We start from the raw sequence: 18,990 nt of genomic DNA, 5'->3' as shown, positions 1-18,990 counted from the left end.
AGTGCAACGTCTGAGCGTATCTGCGTCCGATTTGGATGCTGTTCTCCAACTGGTTTCAACTACGTCTTCATTCGTAGGCGCTCTCATTGCCCATAGAACGCTTTCCACGAGACTCTTTTTACATAGAGAGCGCATTTCGAGTGTCGCTTTAGAGCTTTGTTGCCCGTTTGGGCTTTTGCTTGCATTGAAAGCCGTGGGCATCGTATTCACCAGACCTTTATCAGTGTTCCCGCATGTGCATTGATAGTAGATAGTGGAACCTAGTCTACATTTAATGTGATAATTCTATTTGCATCTCAATCTATAGATAGCATAGAACTTAACCTAAATAGCGGATTACTGACTCTGCATGACAAAGAACTCGCTTTCAGAGCATTCTCTTGCCCAGTAGAAGATGCATTTTGGTGTGCAGTTTCCTTTCAAATTCAAACAGGTAAGCATTACGAAGTAGAAGTATAGCAATCGCGATAACAATTGCGGGAAATCATTCGAGTCCATTAATTTCTCTTAGGCATCTGGCTCTCTCTGCCTCATGCTGTCGTAATCTCTTCAGACTTCAGCCGGTTGGGTTGGGCTCTCTTTCGAGATAGCGGGGGAGAGCCAGAGATAGCCAGTGATAGCCAGTGAAGTGCTGGACTATGGCTTAGTCGCAGTCAGTTTGCAATTGTGTGCACAATGCTCGTGTTTGGGCTGTTCCTGGTGGCGCTTGCCACCGTTCTGGTGTGGGACTATTTGTGGCGCAAGCGGCGCAATGATATGCTCCACTATATGCCGGGTCCGCGGGGCCTGCCGCTGGTGGGCAATGTCCTCATGTACCGCGGCCTCGATGCCGAGCGTAAGTTCAGTCCCAGACCAATCCAATATATACGGCAGTTACATGGCCGCCGATTGCAGAGATCATGGGCTTTGTGTGCAAGAACCGGAACAAGTACGGGCCACTCTACAAGGTGTGGGTGCTCAACCAGCTGGCCGTCTTCTCCACGGACCCGCGCGACATCGAGTTCATCCTCAGCAGCCAGCAGCACATCACCAAGAACAATCTGTACGAGCTGCTCCACTGCTGGCTCGGCACGGGCCTCCTAATGAGCACCGGCAAGAAGTGGCATGCCCGCCGCAAGATCATCACGCCCACCTTCCACTTCAAGATCCTCGAGCAGTTCGTCGAGATCTTCGACCAGCAGAGCGCCGTCATGGTGCAGCAACTGCAGCAGCGGGCTGATGGGAAAACAGCCATTAACATTTTCCCAGCTGTCTGCCTCCTGGCGCTGGACATCATAGCAGGTGAGTGGGCCTCCATCTGCATCATCTGTGTCTTAATCTGCATCTGAATCTGCATCCGGATAGAAACCGCCATGGGCACCAGGATCCAGGCACAGATGAGTCCCAATCTGCCCTATGTCCAGGCCGTCACGGAGTGAGTTTCAGGGCCGAAGAACACCGCGTTGCGCGACATTTTCAACGCATTCCTCGCCTTCTTTCAGGGTGACCAACATCATGACCACCAGATTCATCCATGCCTGGCAGCGCATCGATTGGCTCTTCCGCCTGGTTAAGCCGGGCATGGCCCGGCAGCAGGATAGCGCCATTAAGGTGATGCACGACTTCACCGAGGGCATCATTAAGCAGCGTCGCGAGGCTCTGGTCAGTGGCGGGCAGAAGGAGGAGGACGTGGAGGAGACGGATGACCTGGGACAGAAGCGGCGCATGGCCCTGCTGGATGTGCTCCTGCAGTCGACCATCGATGGGGCGTCACTGAGCAACGACGACATCCGCGAGGAGGTGGACACGTTCATGTTCGAGGGCCACGACACCACCACCTCGGCCATCTCCTTCTGCCTGTACGAGATCTCTCGCCATCCACAGGTGCAGCAGCGGCTGGTGGAGGAGATCCACGAGGTGCTGGGCGTGGACCGCCAGCGTCCGGTCACCCTGCGCGATCTGGGCGAGCTCAAGTATCTGGAGAACGTGATCAAGGAGTCGCTGCGCCTGCATCCTCCCGTGCCCATGATCGGCCGCTGGTTCAACGAAGATGTGGAGATACGTGAGTGCGGTGATGGGGAGGGGGGGTGGGTTCCACGGTTCCGTTCCTGGCAGTAAGCGCACTCCTTGCCATTCATTGCAGGTGGAAAGCGCATTCCGGCTGGCACCAACTACACCGTCGGCATCTTTGTCCTGCTCCGCGATCCCGAATACTTCGAGTCCCCCGACGAGTTCAAGCCGGAGCGCTTCGACAGCCCCTCGCCGCAGACGCATCCCTACGCCTACATTCCCTTCTCTGCGGGTCCGCGCAACTGCATTGGCCAGAAGTTCGCCCTGCTGGAGATGAAGAGCACCATCAGCAAGCTGCTGCGCCACTTTGCGCTGCTGCCCCTCGGTCCCGAGCCGCGGCCGGCCATGAACATTGTCATGCGCTCGGCCAACGGGGTGCACCTGGGCCTCCAGCCCCGTCCAGTTATCGCCAGTTGATTGGCGCTCCCAGCTCCCGGCTCCCAGCTCTCGGCTCCCAGCTGTGGTGGACTCAAGAATATTTGTTAATCGAATTTAAGCTCTGATAATTGGTTGTGGTAATTGTAATTGGCTTTCCAACTTGTTTCGCTTTCTGCTTAATGGCCAACAGCTGGCGAGCCGCCATCAGCTGTTTTCGCTTGCTGCTCTCTCCCTCTCTCTCTCTCTCTTTCCCCCTGCTAGGGGCGGACTTTTCGAACGAACCCTTTGGCTTATATAATTAAATTATAATCAATCCCCCGCAGAAACGATGCAAATAAAAAGTGTTCGGACATCGGGCACACACGTACACACGAGTATTTATAAATAGTTTCACGGGTGTCGCTCCCAGTTCCACCTCCAGCCAGTTCAAGTGCCCGATAAGATTTGAGTTTCCTCCGACAGTCGCCAGTGCCAGTGCATACTGGATTTGGATCTGAATCTGCGCGGTTTGCTCGGTATTCCATCATGCTGTTGGCTCTGTTGCTGACACTGATCGTGAGCCTGATTGTGGTGTGGCTGCTGCAGCTGGCAATGAGGGAGATGAGGCACCCGCTCAGGGGACTGGTGCCCAGCGTCTCGCGGGTGCCGCTGATTGGAGCCGCCTGGCAGATGCGCAGCTTCCAACCAGACAGTAAGAGACATTGCTCAGCGCACATATTGGAGGCTCCGCCCTCAGATTCACTGCGTTTCTGCCCCTTAGATCTGCATGAGAAGTTCGCCGAGTACGTGCAGCGCTTCGGACGCAGCTTCATGGCCACCGTTTGGGGCCAGGTGATTGTGGTCACGGCCGAGCCGAGCCATGTGGACGCCTTGCTGCACAGCCAGGAGCAGCTGCGCAAGAGCAGCATCTATGGGGCCCTGCGCGGCTGGCTGGGCAATGGTCTGCTGCTCAGCCGGGGCGGGCAGTGGCACGGCATGCGCAAGATCATCACCCCCACCTTCCACTTCAGCATCCTGGAGCAGTTCGTTGAGGTGTTCGACAGACAGAGCCAGCGGCTGGTGGAGCGCCTGCAGCCCTTGGCGAATGACGGTGGGGGGGCTGCCATCAACATTTATCCGTACGTGGGCTTGGCCGCCCTCGACATCATCACTGAGACGGCCATGGGGGTCTGTGTGGATGCTCAACTCGATGCCGACTCCGCTGTGGTGCAGGCCGTCCGGACGTAAGTGCCACCACCGCCTTCCTCGTTGTGCTCATTGTGTTTGAACCGCTCATTCCCATTCCCATTCCCGGCTGCAGCGTGACGAATACTCTGGCCACCAGGTTCATGCGTCCGCATCTGCTGCCGCCGCTGCTCTTCCGACTCTGCTGGCCCAGCGGCTTTCGGAAGCAGCGCGAGGGTGTCAAGTGCCTGCACCAGTTCACCGACAGCATCATCGAGCAGCGTCGCCAGCTGCTGAGGCGAGAGAGATCATCCGGTGACCCGGGTGAGCCAGCGGAAGGGGAGCGGGGCAGGCGCAATGCCTTGCTGGACACACTGCTGAGGGCAAGGGTGGATGGCCAGCCGCTGACGGACAAGCAGATACGCGACGAGGTGAGCACCTTCATCTTCGAGGGTCACGACACCACCACCTCGGCCGTCTCCTTCTGCCTGTATCTCCTTTCGCGGCACGGGGCAGTCCAGCAGCGGCTTTTCGATGAGCTGCAGGCGCACTTTGGCCGCGACCTGGACCGCGCCGTGGTCTATTCCGACTTTGCTGCTTTGCCGTATCTGAATTGTGTGGTCAGGGAGGCACTGCGCCTGTATCCGCCCATTCCGGCTGTGGGACGTTGCCTGGAAACGGACTTGGCAGTGGGTAAGTGGCCGCCTAGCTAGTTAGCGCACAGATAAGACACGAGACTAGGACATACCTATCCAGAAGGTGGCCGAATTCCAGCGGGAACCAACGTGATCCTGCTGCTCTGGCAACTGCTGCGGGATGATACGCTCTTCGCGGAGCCGCTGCTCTTTCGACCGGAGCGGCACCTCAGCGGCACAGGCCACTCCCGGCAAGGGCGCCTACACCAATATACCCTTCAGTGCGGGTCCGCGCAACTGCATCGGCCAAAGGTTTGCCTTGTTCGAGGTCAAGACCGTGGTCATAAAGATGCTCAGACATTTTGTACTGCTGCCCCTGGGCCCGGATGTGGAGCCCTCAATTAAGATCGTTTTGCGCTCCCGAAACGGTGTTAATTTCGGACTTAGCCAGCGCTTGTATTGAACAGCTGTCTGCAGTGCAGGCTCGACTAATATTTAAAACTCGCGCTGCTGATATCGATAGCTATATCGATACTTACTATTAATACGTCTAGTTAATTGAATAAAATTAGAAATACTTCTAGTTCAAATTCATTGTGGCTTAGTAATTGTTGTAATTCTACTTTCGTTGTATAAACATTTTTCGTGGCCGTGCTGCTGCGCCAGCATCTCTAGCCAGTGGTGGGACATCGATTGAAAACACACACACATCGAAACGGTCAACTGTTGCTTGTCTGCAGTCGGACGGCAGCTGCTATCGATTCAGAATCAACAGTCCTGGGAGGTGGGAGGGGTTGAGCTTTTGCCGAGTGGTCATAGTTTTCTTGGATTGGAGCCTAAATAGTTAATTGAAAATGCGCTTCGTCCGTTTTCTCACCCAAGCTCGGAGCACGCTCAGCCGTGTAAGTATCGCCAGGGATGACCTTGGCCAGCAGGCACAGCACTGATGGGGATTCTTGTTTTCAGTACCTGGCCGACGGGTCGACGGTAGCCTGGCAGGCTCCCCGCGTTGACGAGCTGCGCAAGCTGCACGTCGTCATTGGCAACGAGTCGTGCGATCTGGACTCGGCTGTCTCGGCCCTGACACTGGCCTTCATTTACGCGGAGCGTAACCAGGATCACGACTATGTGCCCGTGCTGAACATTCCACGCAGGGACTACCTGCTGAAGACAGAGGTGGGCCATATGCTGACCAAGTGCGGCATTGCCGAGGCCATGCTGCTCTTCCGCGACGACTTGCCGAGCCAATTCACCAAGGATGTCAGCGTGGTGCTCGTTGACCATCATGTGAGTGAGCTGGCGCCACATGTGGTGGAGATTCTCGACCATAGACCCATCGATGGCGGCAATCCCAAATACATGCTGCTGCCCCAGAGGTGTGTGCGCAGCATTGAGCCCGACATCGGCTCCTGCGCCACCCTCGTCGGCCAGCGCTACTTGGCCGCGGAGCAGCCACGGTCGCCCATCGTCGCCCAGCTACTGCGCGCCACCATAGTCCTGGACACAGTCAACTTCTCGGCCACGGCCAAGCGCTTCTCGCCCACCGACCTGGCCATGGTGGAGCAGATGGAGAAGGAGCTTAGCCCAGAGGGAGGCCAGTCAGTTGTTGGGGATCGCACTGAGCTTTTCAATGAGCTGGTGGCGGCTCGCGCCGACATAAGCAAGCTGACACTCACCGAGGTCTTGCGCAAGGACATGAAAATGATTCAGACCGAGCGTCAGAGGGTGCCCATGGCCGGAATGCCCATCCTCATAAGGGACTTCATCGAGCTGAGTGGCGCCGAGAAGGCGGTGCGCGAGTTTGGGATCGACAGCAACCTGCTGGTTATGCTCGGCATGTACGTCTCCCCCGTGGATGGCACGGTGCAGCGCGATGTGGGCCTCATCTCGTTGGCCGGCCAGAGCCAGCTGGTGGAGTGCGTCCGCCTGGCCATGGTGGGGTGCCAGGAGCCCTCGCTGGATCTCAGGGCCCACGACGTGGGCAGCCGCTTCATGGGCGGCTGCTACCTCCGTCAGCACAATCTCCGCGCCACACGCAAGCACATTCAGCCCGTGGTCAAGCGGGCTCTGATGGAGTGGGAGGAGATCCATGGCTTTGGCTGCAACGAGGTCTACTTCTTCAAGGAGAAGCCCAAGCTGGGCCTCTCCTAAGTCAAAGGCAGCACCCGAGAAGAGGAGGTTTAGCCAATACTTAGCAAGGATTCAATGGGTGGGTGGCGATGATCGATGCTCGATATGGAGTCTCCGTGGGAAGGAATTCCAAAAAGTAGTTCCCTTTAGTTGTTTAAGTGATCATATATGTATGTACAGGGCATATATATATATACATATGTATGCAAGAAATAAATGTGTATGAATAAAACTAAAGCTCGGGCTCCGCGTCCTCCGCGTTGCCAGCCTCGCCCATCTCGTCGTCGGCGCACTCCAGCGTCATGTCCTCCAGCATCTCCTCGAGCGTGATTTGGGGCACGTCGCCTGTGGCCGCCTGCACCTCGATTGGCAGCGTCTTGTTCGTATCGCGATAGATGTTCACCTGCCCGCGCATGTCCACGTTCTCCTCGAGATCGTCGAGGAACTCGTGGTAGTCGTGTTTGCTGCGCTCGTCGGTGGCCTCGGCGGCCAAGTGCTTGATCTTCCACAGGCGCTGATTGAGGCGGGCCTGGCGATCGTAGTGCTTCCGCACCAGGATGACATCGGGCACCAGGTCTGACGGGAGTTTCTCGAACTCCGGATCGTTGATGTTGGCCTCGCCCGTGTTGTAGCCCATGACGGAGTCGCCCACCTTCAGCAGGTGGCCGAGATGGGAGCGTGTGTGAATTGGATTGTCGTTGATGCCCAGCTCCGAGGAACGCACCACCCAAATGTCGCAGAGGGCGTGCTTGAAGGACAACTGGCCCTGGCCGGGATACGTTTTGCGATCCTTCTCCATGATCACCTCAATGTCCATGACCACGTACTCCACCAGCTGCTTGGGATTGCAGACAGCCTCGAAGGGAGCTCTGCGAAATGCGAGATGATAACTGAATGAATCTGCCGCCCTTTGGGACGAGGGAATTGTCAATCTGAATTACCTGAAGTACACCTGGGATGTTAGCTCGGCTATCTGGGCCGTCAGGGGATCGATGAGATGGATGCTGCTGGAGACGCGGTTCACCAGGCAGATGGGCGACAGGTTGCCCAGCTGGTGGCGCAGCTTCTTGGAGAGGCAGACGGCGCTGTCCTTGGACACGGGCGTCAGCTCCACCGACCACGAGTACTTGTAGTTGTAGTTGTTGCTGTGGATGTCGTGCGAGATGAGACGCTTCGAGGTGGTCACTTTGCCGGGCACCATGGTCAGCAGGAAGTCCACCATTCGACGGGCATGGTTCTCGTTCGCGTAGTAGAAGTCCAGGCCGCCGTGCTCCGGCTTAATGCCCAGCGTGTGCTCGTGCGCCTTGTGCTTGAGGATCAGCTGCTCCAGGTAGTAGAATGTCTTCTTGTTCTCGGCGCGCTGGCGCACTTGCACCAGGCAGCGCCAGAAGTCCTTCGCTTCGGTGCGATGGCAGTCGGTGCACATCTGATTCTGCACAGTGAACTCCACGACGAAGACCTGCTGGAGCACAGTGCCCCCAACGATCTCGCCATGTACCGTGAGCTTGACCTTGATGCGCTTCGAGTGCTGTTCGGTCCATATAAAGCCCGCGTCGACCAGCTTCACCTCTTTAAGTCCCTTCAGCTTTTTAAGGCACAGCGCCAGCAGCTCGCGGGACTCGAGGGAGGCCTGAATCCACTCGGTGGGAGGCTGCAGGTAGCGCTCGCAGTTGCGGCAGAAGTGCAGCACCGCCTGCTTGGGTATGTTCTCAGTTATGTCCACATGGTTGCGCAGGCAAGTGACGCACATGTTTGCTGGATTCGGTTGAATGGGAACGGCACACTCGCAGCAGAGGATGACGGCGTCGGGGGCGCTCTGGATGCTGCCGTCGACAGCGGAGCCCAGGGGGCTGACGCCAGCGTATTCGTGGTCCATGGGTGTGTGTCGCGAACTTCCCTTTTTCTCTCGTGTACTTCCTAATGACGCTGTTTCTGACGCAGTTGCAAGAACATGTAGGTAAACACGTGCAGAGTACGAAACGAATGAAGCATAATACAGGGCTGCCAACTCACATGGAAACGCCATGTGAGCATATCGATAGTGCGCAATCGATGACGGCGGTGGGGGTGTGGGGTGACATGTGTCAAACACACTGCCTCTCTGCCATCACTAGGAAATATTAAAGCAAAAACAATAGATCAGATTTTTTTTTTTTGAACCGGCAAAGTGAATAATTCATCATCATGCAGAAGAAACCCATCAATGCCAACGCACTGCTGGACAAACTGCATCGCGGCGCTGTCTACGCCTGCATCGGCGTCACCCTCTACGGCACCTATGTGCTAGGTAGCCGCTACTACCACTACTACACTGTGATTCGGCCGGAGAAGCAGCAAATGGAGCTGAAACTCCTCGACGAGGGTGCCCACGACAAGGCCAAAGAGCTGAAGTACTAGCAGTTCTCCTGATGTTCTCTTTAATGTTTGTTAAGCGTAATAAATTGTAAGGAAATGTAAGCATTTTCCACTGAAATGGATACGATACCAAAAGTCGCAGCTACTGCAGCTGTTGTTGTTGTGTAATAGGCCCAGCTGATTTGATTGCTTCATCAAAGAAGCAAAGGAGGGGACGGTTTTATCGGCTGCTTGTGGAAGATCGGATCTGGCCATAGCCAGATGGTCCCACAGAAATCTGTGTCCCTGTCGGGGGGAGGGCCAACAATGCGCCATTAACAGTCGTGCTAATAAATCAAGCGACTAGACTAGTCAATGATAGATAGCACAATGGGGAATCAATCAATTTGTGTGGCCACGGCACTCGGCGGCAAATGGCAAGACTAGAATTATGTAAAAGCCGGGCCAAGAATTATGGTTTAGCTGGCAATCAAAAATGTTGCCCGTATCTCTGAGGGGCATCGTGACTGGATCTGGTGGGGTCTGGCTTCCGCTTGCTTAACTTGGCCCGCATCTGCAGTCGGCAGTCGGCAGTCAGCAGACAGCAGTCGGCGGTGATCGGGGATCGGAGACGTCGCGTGCATTAACCTTATCGCCGGTGCTGGCTGGGTCGGGCAACTGCAGCCGAATAATCCACGTACTTGCGAGTATTAACATTAAATGGTACAACAACAGCAACAACAATAGACACGGGCGTATTGGCTATAACAATGGTGTTGCCACCCACTTTTGGGATGATGTCGAGACGTCGCCGGCGGGGGCTTGTGAAACACCGTTTGCATTTTCCATGCTTCATTTCATTCAACAATGTTGCCTCCGGCATTGCCTCATTCAGTCCTCAGTCCTCGGCGCCCTCTCCCCAACTCTTCTGCTCGCTCCCATCGAGTTGGCCAATCAAAAAGTGCATTTACAATTGAAGCTGCACTGCGGTCAAGGTCGTCCTTCATTGTGGCCCAAAGCACTCGGAAATGAGTCGGAAACGGTAACGCGACCTAGCGATACCCAGTGCCCATACTCGTATATGCATGTAATTCCTGCCAACCATTGGGTTTTGGGATTATGTTTGTTTTGCTTATGAACTAATATTGTTGTTAGCAACGAATGACTTGGAAAAAGGCTTTATCTAGCAGCTGCAGAATAATTTCTGCTTGCAGAGAGGAAAGTGCCAGCATACCCTGCCATTTATGGCAGGCAAGTCAATAAGTCGTGCACTTTGGATATTCTTTCGATAAGAGGGAGCAGATATTTTTTGTTTTGTTTTGCATTTGAAATGATCTCGCAGAGATTTCAACGGCTGGCAGCTTAATTAAAAATGCCAAAATGCTGTAAACGTGCAATTGTTCATAATTTGTACGTACATATTTGTGTACATATGTATGTATGTATAATTGTAATCGCATTAATATTGTATGTTCGAATGCATTTCCCACGGGGCTTGTGGCATTTCGATTTGGGAGCCCGCTGCTAGATGGATCACTGAGAAGTCCCTCCCTCCTATGAATGTATGTGCATTAGGTAATTACCTCTACAGTAATCCATACATATGTACATACATTCATGCGTATGCAATGCGTATGCATGTAAGCATCAGCTGGCCTGGGTGAAAGTGTCATACGATAGTTGGTCGTCAGGTGATTGTGGCACGCATTGCAGTGTGTCGTCTGTGGATTGTATTGCCAGGGTGTGGGATTCAGTTTGTTGGATTGCATAATAGGAGGCCGCCGCGGCTCCTAGAACTTGCATTTGGGTTATAAATTTAGCAGATATCGGCGGATAGTCGATGGTGGTGAGGAAAAACGTTAGTTGCAACGCCCACTGCCGGATCTGAGGGGATGAGCGGAGAATTGACCTTTTGGCTCGTTGCACGCTGCGCCGCTCTAGCATAAACGATATTCGATTTCAAGCCCGTCCCTCGACCCGTCATGCATTCAATCCCTTAGCTTTAACAATCGCTGAATTCTCTGCCGATTCTCTGCTGCTGCGCTGCTGCGGCTGCTGCTCTGATGCTGCTCTGATGCTGCTCTGATGCTGCTCTGATGCTCCTCTGCTGCTGCGCTGTTGCTGCTGGATGGGGTTGGGGTTTTGCATAACTGCAAATTGTAGCAGCAATGCGCTGTCGGTGGCTATAAAAGCGCACGGCAAGCTCCCACCATGAACAAACGTAGGTCGGCTCCAATCGCGACAACCAGCAGCGACTCCATTCCAGACACAACAAAGTCCCCTCAACATGAAGTACTTGGTAAGCGGGTGGAACAGCACGAAGATCTGCAGCAGCATCGCCGCCCAATCCCAATGGAATACTAACCCAATCCTCCGACAATCTTGCAGTGCGTATTTGTGGTACTTGCCATATGCCTGGCCAGCAGCTGGGCAGCCATATCCGAGCCCGCCGGTGCTCTTCCTGAGGATCCTGCGCAGGATACGGCCGCCGTTGGCGAGAAGAAGACGGAGAAGCGCGGTATCTATGGCTTTGGCCACGGATACGGCGGTTACGGCGGTTACGGCGGACACGGCTATGGCCATGGCTATGGCGACTATGGACACGGCCACTATGGCTACGGCAGTCCCTACTACGGCAGCTTTGGATACGTGCATACCGCGCCATATTATGGCGGCCATCTCGGCGGCTACTATCCCTACCATGGTCACGGCCACTACGGCTACTATTAGGAGGAAATGAAGGCTGGCTCCTGAGAAAGCACGCACAAATCCATGCTTACATTTTTTTTTTTATCGCTTCACGTTCATCTCCTGCACATCATGCAAATATCTATATAGATGTATTGAATTTTCAGTCTAAAGAAAATGAAATAAAAACTTAAAAATTTAAAACTAAGCCGTTCGCGCCGCTCTATGCCGACGGGGTACAGGGTTGATAAACACAACTATCGATACTTCTAGCGAAAACTATTCCTGGTCTGAGTACTAGAAATAAAATGTTCTACAGCTTTGGTGGCTAAATAAAGATAATTGTATTCTCGCCTTTCTTTTGAATTTAAACTTATACTGAAATAAAGTATAATCTTATTATGATAACCACCCCCCCACTCCCCTGTTAAATTCGCTTTCTCAGCGATCTGGCAACTGCGAGGAATAACTGTTTATGGAAAGCCATTGATCGCTGCAAAATATATTTTCGTGGAACCACATTTAATTTTTCTGAGCTTTAAAATGCTGAAACGTGATCTGCAGAGCATCACATTGAAGCTGTCGGATCTCAAGGAGTACGACGCGAAGCGCCTTGAGCACAAATTTAAGAACCAGCGCCCCAGATGCTCCGTGGAAACCATCACCGGGGACGACGCGTCCACGTCTGGCACGGCAACTTCCAGCTATACAGCTGGCACGTGCACAGAGACGCCCTCCACTGGCTCGACCACACCAACGCTGGCTAGTCAGGAGGATCTGGCTGATCGCCCGCCCCGACCCACATCTGCGGCAGCCACAGCCACAACGGCGACCACGAATTCCGGCTCCACCGACGATGATATTAGCGTGGCGGCCGTGGCCGATGACAACGACACCATCGATGAGCTCAGCGACGACAACTGGGTCGACATGGATGCGGACACTAACGACGAGGAGGGGGCAAGAGGAGGAGGCTAGACTGGCATTCCAAAATTCAAGATCGATTCTCACACCTATGCAGAGGGTATTTATGCATTGTCCAGATGTTTGCAGCGCACCGAATGCGAGGGTTGCGTTACAGGGTTACACCTTAACACAGACAAATGTATGCATGCAAAATGCTAGCAAAATAATAAAGCCTTTGTGAGAACATAAATGGTGTGAGGCTATATGTATGGTATGGAATTGGCATCTCCTTTACAAATGAGACAGATTGATTTGTTGGCCAATTCGCGGTGGGGATTGGGCATTGCACTGATCATGAGAGAACACAACACACAACGGTGATGTTGATTATTGGACTCAGTCCAGCCTCATCCTCCTCCTATCCTCAACCCCAATGACCAATCTTCTAGCTGTTTAAACATCCAAATTTGATTTCTCTAGCACTTATTGTCTCTGAGATCTGAGATCTAAGAGATGAGCGTTCCCCAAGACGGACGGACGGACGCAAAAGGCTATATCGACTCGGCTATTGATGCTAACCAAGAATATATGTACATACTTTATGATAAACGCTAAGAGGAGTTTACCTTCATTTATCTTTGTTCTTCATGGGATTTCAATGGGATTTTGGGCGTTGCAGGTGGGTAAATAAAACTATTTTTAATTGACTAAACTCCCCAAAAAGAATATGTATGTACATAGTTTAATCAGAAGAGTTCGACTCTATTTTCGGATGCGCTGTGCAATTATCAAGCTCAGTATATTCCCTTGATTTGATTGCAAATTTCTTGAATTAAAATAAATGCGGCATACTTTTCGGATCTCCAAATTGGCTAAAAAATTTTGGAACATACGTACATACATATGTACATATATTCGAACGTGATTTTTCCGTACATAAAGTTCGATCTGCGCCGAATCTTATTGCAAATTGGCTAATAACTTTGTTTCGAAAATTTATAAAGGGGGCTGTCAGGACAATCACGAAGGGTAATCCAGGGTATCCTTACACATAAAATTTTAATATATAGGTTTCGTATATATTTAATTGGGTTTAAGTACAGGTTGTATTGTATTTTTGTGGCTTGCTTCATTGTTGTCTACAAATAAAATTAAATACAAAATTAAATTTTGATCGCTTGCCAAAAACAGAAGTGAAAATTTGTACAGTTTTGTATTATAATTAATATTATTATTAATATATAAAGAGTTATAAGCATAGCTTAGGACCCGTAGTAGGAAGATGTAGCTTTTGCTGCTCTGGCCCTTAGCTAACATTTTTGTTGTACTATATATTAGCCTAATTAATATATTTAAAATAATATTAAATCTATCAATGTTCACTTTCATATTCTCACAAATATTCGGCTACTCTGGCGCTAATGGCATTAAAATATTCACTATATACCCTTAAAAACAATCTCTTTAATCAGACAATTAGTTACTCGTATAGGCAGGATCGGTCGAATAACAAGGAACAAAATTTATATAAGAATTAATATGGAAGGTTGTGCAACGCTTCGTTGCCTGAAGCCAGCTTATCTTTATTTTTTCCAAATTCAATATTTGTTTCGCAAGATGTCTGGGGAGTGGGGGGGAAGGACCAACTGCACATGTGCCTCTCCCCCACAAGGGGTAGGAAATCTTGAGGCGCAGCTTGGCTGTCAATCCCAGACGCCACGCTACCAGCTGGGGGAGGTTACCCAACCTGTTGCCATATGCAGCTTTCGTAATGCCAGAAACTCCCAAGACATGTGGATGCATGTAGCGCACATGTGCGGGCCTGTCACGGAAGCGCAAGGATCCATGGGTGACGACACTCAAATTGTTAACTCTTCAGTGAACCTCAGGCTCACAATCCACGTGATTCGGGTGCGCACATTTCTGGTGGAGGCAGTGTCAGTGTCACTGACAGTTACTGTGGCAGTGGCTGTGGCTGTGGCTGTGGGGGGGGCCAACAGTGCAGTGGAAAAGCACACTATAAAAGCTCGAAAGCTTGTACTCGGCGCTGCATTTCAAAAAGGGACGTCGAGCTCGGCTGATTCTGCTGTTTTGTTTCGCTCCCAAGACTGGCCAAAACGCAGCGCTCAATCCTGTCTCCTGGTCGCCGCCAGCCTTCCCGCTTCTCGCCGGTTACTTCAAGTGCGGGACCCCCCGGCTCGGGTTCCAGTTTCAGTCCAAACTAAATTGGGGACAGTTTAAGTTAATTACGCGAACAAATTCGATTTTCGAGCGGCGTGTCCAGGTATTGGTGCATAATAGCGCATAAGCATCGGTGTATATCCGTGTGTATATCCGTGTGTGTGTGCGCCGTATCGAGCGTCCGTGACCTGCAGTTAAGGATCGACCCGTGCTGGGCCGGGCGCATCACGTGGCACGTGCCAGCGAAAAGTGCAAGGGTAAGTTTACGTGGCCCGAGGGACGCCCCCCCGGGCAACAGACACAGTTGCAGCGCGGCGCAGCGCGGCACGGCACGGCATGGCATGGCACAGAGCCATGTACATTGATATACTCGTAACCACCTGTCCATGCACACACACAGATACGAGCATACAGAGAAGAGACTGTTGCGGCAAAGGGACACGGCACACGGAACACGGGACACGGCACAGGAAACACGGGCTACGGCACAAGGCACGTGCACCAGCGATAGTACAGTGACGCCTGCCGAGGCCAAGGAGCTGCCGATGCTGGCCATTCAGTTTCAATGAGTTCTCCCGCGCGGTCGTTGTCCGATCCACCTCAGGACCAGCCCCACTATTACTTTATTGATTGTAAGTAAACCATTTTGCAGTTCCTAACATACCCCCACCCCCCGGTGACAGACAGGCTTTCATTAGCCTGTGCATAATTAGCCCCACCACCCAAGCCACACAAACCACTCAAACCACAGACGCATAGGCACAGTTGGGGGTGCGAGGGTGCACTGGCACTCAACAGGTGCTAACTAGCCGCCCACTGGCCTACTGGCTGGCTTGCAATATTAATACGACACAAAGCGGGCACGACAAGTGCATGTTAAATAGAAGGCGGTAACAATGCAAACGACACGACACGACCCGACACGGCCTGCCACAGAGCCACAGGATGCCCTGCCTGGGCCAGTGCCATCCCCATCCCATCCCGTCCCCTTCCCGCCATTTGACTTTTGGTTGGGTCTGGGCCCCTCGCACTTGGCGCCTTAACAAGTTCCTACAGCCAGCCCTTAGGCTGCGTCATGGCAATGCGGCATGTTTCGTGCTGTCGCTGCAGTTGTTATTTTCATACCCAGTACTCAAGCAATACAGGGGTGTATTCGATTCGTGCAGAGGTATGTAACAGTCAGAAGGAAGTACATACATATATTCTTAATCAGCATCAAGAGCCGAGTCAATATAGCTATGTCCGTTCGTCTGTGCGTCCCGATGAGCGCCTAGATCTCAGAGACACACAAAGCTAGAGCACAGAGCAAATATTCGATTCAGGGCTTCTGATAAAAAGGCTTCTGCCATGCCCCTTTCCGCCCCCACAAAGATCTGTGGCATCCTTCCACGCGCCTACTCAGTCTCTATCTTCCAGACTGTGATCTAACAGATCATTAGCTGGAAAGGGGAAACACAGAGTGCCAGAATTGACATTATAGAGCCTACCCATCGGTCGTGGTTCCTCTCCTTCTCACTATGTTTTTCCCATCTCTTATGACAAGTGCGCGAAGAGAGAGAGAGAGAGAGAGATATCCCGGTCACATCCTCTCGCATCGGGTATAGAGGTAGATCCGCGGCCCTTGCCGCGGCTCACAACTTTCCCACTCGTTTGTTGCAGTCTTTGGGGCAACAGAAAACGGTCTGTGTGCATTTGTGTTTCTTTTGTTATTGCCAGACAATTTACGGCTGATTGCCGACTGCCAATCTTTTTTTGTCAGCTAATTTGCATGAATTTGCTTCCAATTACTATTACTGCGCTGTTCCTGGCAGCTCAATTCCACTGCACAATGAGTGACTGACTGGCGTGGCTTCTCCGTTCCTAAGAACGGGCCAATTAACAGCCAGGGAAGGGTGTAAATATTGATTGCTGCCGGAACGGAATCCCCACCGATAGGCGGGGAGCAGATAGCCATCGATGGCAAGTGCCCTGAGAAAAGAAAATAAAACGATCGAACCCGCAACTGCATCGGCAGTCTCCATCCATTAATATCACCATTCGAAGTGGTGCACTGAAATACGAGGCAATGACGGCAATGGGAATCGAATGTGAGTTCCGTTTCGAATTGAGGAAGGCAAGTGAATGCACCTATTAAAATATTAAAATAAAATCAGCAAAAGGTGTTTGACACCGATAAGAGGCTCCTCCTAGGTCCCGTCCGCAGGCCAGCCAAAGTCATTGCCCAGCTGCGGATCAAGGGGATATATAATACAGCTACAAATTACATTCCAAAACCTAATACTCGTATTTATTTGGCCGCGGATCGCTGAGCTATTGACCGCAATTCGGCTGATTGGAGGCGGCAATGGCACCAGCTTATCACCATACAGAATCGCCGTAGTTGTCTTGGTCTAACACCCTCGTCGCCATCGCTGTCCGAGTGCACAAGACATTTTTGGTCATGTCCAGTCAGGGCGGGGGCCCCGGCTAATCTCCGCTGTAAGATGAAACAACAATAACACAATCAATTCTGGAGCAACAACAAATGCGGAATGTTCTCACCGTGACCGGGCGCTATCATGGCGCTGGACAACGCCAGGCCAGGCCAGGCCAGGCACTGAGACTGGGGCGACTCGACCTGGGAATCTTGGGACGGGAAACGGGAAAGGGAGGATGAAAGCTCGTAGCTGCTGGGTACGAAGATGGAGTGTAAAAATAGCGCAAAGCGTCTAAAAATAACCAAAACAAAAGTAACCAAGAGTGACCCCCATTGGGGGGAGGCAGGAGCGCACTCACCGCCGAAAGGGGCCGCCGACCACATACTGCCAGACTTTTGCCTGCAGCCAGACGGCTGGCATTATGTACGGCCCGTACCAGTGACCCACAACCTGCCGGAGCGGGAATCTGGCGGCTGGTGACTTCTCCTAGGAACCCGGAACCCGCTTCTATGCTCTCCGCTCCTGAGCTAGCCAACCCATACCGTTCCACTCTATTTAACCGGGACCAGACTCATCCAGCTGTGGCTCTATCTCGGACTCTGCCTGAACTGACTATGGGCTATGGGGCGTGGCAGGGGCCACCTAGAGGGCCTCGGAGCAGAATCGATTCCCCTCGGTAGCGACCCTTATCACCCTTATCAATGGCCGGCTCCAGTCGCTTGTGCGGAAGGGGTTGGGTCCAGTGGGAGGAAATGAAGCAGCTCCCTAGCTCTCGATCGGATAACCTGTGACCGATCTGGTCACGATCGCACCTTGTCTGGGCTCTGATCTCGTCTTGGGGTCTCGTCTTGGGGTCTAGCGCGTCCCGAGTGCTGTGTATTTTTAGCATTAAGTCCATTTCGGTGCCGGGCCAAGTCAAGTGTTGTTTGCCCAGAAAATTATGCGATCAGTGCGAAGCTTGGCCAATTTCCATATTCCATGGTCAGTGAACAGTGGTCCATGGCTGTCACAGGGAGAAGCAGGGCTTGGGTTCGCTTTGGACTTGTTTTTCCACCACTGTAGCGGCATAGCATGGGAAAGTTCTGTCTCCTCTCACAATCAGAATGGATCGTTTATATATATATATTGAGATCACGCAGAACTCAGGAGAGCTCTCTTTTGCCCGACCGCCAACTGTGTTTGCCCCACTGTGGCTAAAACTTCTCCCACAGATACAATTTAAACTTATTTTACTTAATAATATTTTAGCTGGTCGCGGCAAAATGTACTCTAAATGGGAAGGAAACTGCCATTTGACAGCCGAAAGAGTTCCGGGATGCCCGTGTTGAGTTACCACATAATACCACATATAGGATACATATTTGTAGGATTCATTCAGTGGAGGATGTTTATGGTGGATAACTTGCTCAGTTATGCAGTGGGTGAGGGTATCATCGAACTGCCCATATACTCGCACATATTTGATTCTGTTTAGTGTTTATTAGTATTTGTGCTTTCGTTTTACGCACACAATGCGTAGCGTAGCAAGTAAATTTGTTAATTAAAATTTAACACTAAGCTTTGAGTGGCGTAAAGCATTCCGAATTCGATCAGCCTGTGCCGTACTCCTCATAGAAAAACGGTACATGCATACATACATACATATATGTATGTACATATGTACGTGTAAGGTGTGTTTGCTTGGGTACAACAATAAGAAATCACAAAAAGGGACAGCAACAAGCAACACTAACAGTAATGGGAATGTAGAAAAGTTATATGTAGAACTGATAAGGTGTTTATAATTCGAATGCGGATTGAGTCCGATCACTGGCACTCCCTCACCCGCTACCTCTGCACCTTGTTCCCCCCCTTTGTCTGACACACTCTCTCGCTCTCTCTATCTGCTGCTCTCTGCGGCGCTCTCGCTTTTTCCAGCAGAAGCTAGTGATAAGAACGAACTGTTAATGCCTGAGAGCGAGTGGGAGAGCGGGTAAGAGAGAGAACATTCGGAACGCTGTCAATGTTTTCTTCGGCGCTGCTGCCGTTGCTGCCGTTGCTCCGTTCCTCCTCCGTTCTTCCGCTCCACTGTTTCCTCCTATTCGCTTTTTTTGCTCTTACACATTTCA

The 18,990-nt window shown here is 52.0% G+C and overlaps 7 protein-coding genes across 7 annotated transcripts; 6 read left to right on the top strand and 1 right to left on the bottom strand.

Moving 5' to 3' along the window:
• The first annotated feature begins 235 nt into the window (after nucleotides 1–235).
• LOC111071864 (cytochrome P450 4d2) lies at nucleotides 236–2,783 on the top strand. Its single transcript, XM_022363401.2, has 6 exons — nucleotides 236–433; nucleotides 512–835; nucleotides 895–1,281; nucleotides 1,345–1,414; nucleotides 1,482–2,041; nucleotides 2,123–2,783. Exons 2-6 carry the CDS (start codon nucleotides 676–678, stop codon nucleotides 2,464–2,466), a joined length of 1,521 nt encoding a protein of 506 aa, XP_022219093.2. The 5' UTR covers nucleotides 236–433; nucleotides 512–675; the 3' UTR covers nucleotides 2,467–2,783.
• A 109-nt stretch (nucleotides 2,784–2,892) lies between these two features.
• LOC111071866 (cytochrome P450 4ae1) lies at nucleotides 2,893–4,798 on the top strand. The gene is given in 5 exon segments (XM_022363402.2): nucleotides 2,893–3,118; nucleotides 3,188–3,650; nucleotides 3,728–4,284; nucleotides 4,348–4,460; nucleotides 4,462–4,798. Coding segments are annotated over 5 exon segments (1,527 nt in total). The 5' UTR covers nucleotides 2,893–2,952; the 3' UTR covers nucleotides 4,690–4,798.
• Nucleotides 4,799–4,871: 73 nt separating this feature from the next.
• On the top strand, nucleotides 4,872–6,587 carry LOC111071867 (exopolyphosphatase PRUNE1). Its single transcript, XM_022363404.2, has 2 exons — nucleotides 4,872–5,128; nucleotides 5,193–6,587. The coding sequence occupies exons 1-2, from the start codon at nucleotides 5,081–5,083 to the stop codon at nucleotides 6,375–6,377; spliced, it is 1,233 nt and encodes a 410-aa protein (XP_022219096.2). The 5' UTR covers nucleotides 4,872–5,080; the 3' UTR covers nucleotides 6,378–6,587.
• On the bottom strand, nucleotides 6,509–8,360 carry LOC111071862 (60S ribosomal export protein NMD3). The gene is made up of 2 exons (XM_022363398.2): nucleotides 7,298–8,360; nucleotides 6,509–7,225 (listed from the first exon to the last, which is right to left on the bottom strand). The coding sequence occupies exons 1-2, from the start codon at nucleotides 8,230–8,232 to the stop codon at nucleotides 6,589–6,591; spliced, it is 1,572 nt and encodes a 523-aa protein (XP_022219090.2). The 5' UTR covers nucleotides 8,233–8,360; the 3' UTR covers nucleotides 6,509–6,588.
• An 86-nt stretch (nucleotides 8,361–8,446) lies between these two features.
• LOC111071872 lies at nucleotides 8,447–8,813 on the top strand. The gene has a single exon (XM_022363408.2). The coding sequence runs from the start codon at nucleotides 8,541–8,543 to the stop codon at nucleotides 8,751–8,753; it is 213 nt and encodes a 70-aa protein (XP_022219100.1). The 5' UTR covers nucleotides 8,447–8,540; the 3' UTR covers nucleotides 8,754–8,813.
• A 2,073-nt stretch (nucleotides 8,814–10,886) lies between these two features.
• LOC111071844 (keratin-associated protein 19-2) lies at nucleotides 10,887–11,582 on the top strand. The gene is made up of 2 exons (XM_022363377.2): nucleotides 10,887–10,989; nucleotides 11,079–11,582. The coding sequence occupies exons 1-2, from the start codon at nucleotides 10,978–10,980 to the stop codon at nucleotides 11,418–11,420; spliced, it is 354 nt and encodes a 117-aa protein (XP_022219069.1). The 5' UTR covers nucleotides 10,887–10,977; the 3' UTR covers nucleotides 11,421–11,582.
• A 254-nt stretch (nucleotides 11,583–11,836) lies between these two features.
• Nucleotides 11,837–12,550, top strand: LOC111071843. Its single transcript, XM_022363376.2, has one exon. It carries the CDS (start codon nucleotides 11,922–11,924, stop codon nucleotides 12,354–12,356), a length of 435 nt encoding a protein of 144 aa, XP_022219068.1. The 5' UTR covers nucleotides 11,837–11,921; the 3' UTR covers nucleotides 12,357–12,550.
• Nucleotides 12,551–18,990: the final 6,440 nt, after the last annotated feature.

Source organism: Drosophila obscura, unplaced genomic scaffold, assembly GCF_018151105.1.
Source record: "Drosophila obscura isolate BZ-5 IFL unplaced genomic scaffold, ASM1815110v1 contig_96, whole genome shotgun sequence".
Lineage (NCBI taxonomy): Eukaryota > Metazoa > Arthropoda > Insecta > Diptera > Drosophilidae > Drosophila > Drosophila obscura.
Note: the sequence above shows the minus strand (reverse complement) of the source record. Positions and strands in the feature narration are given on the sequence as shown.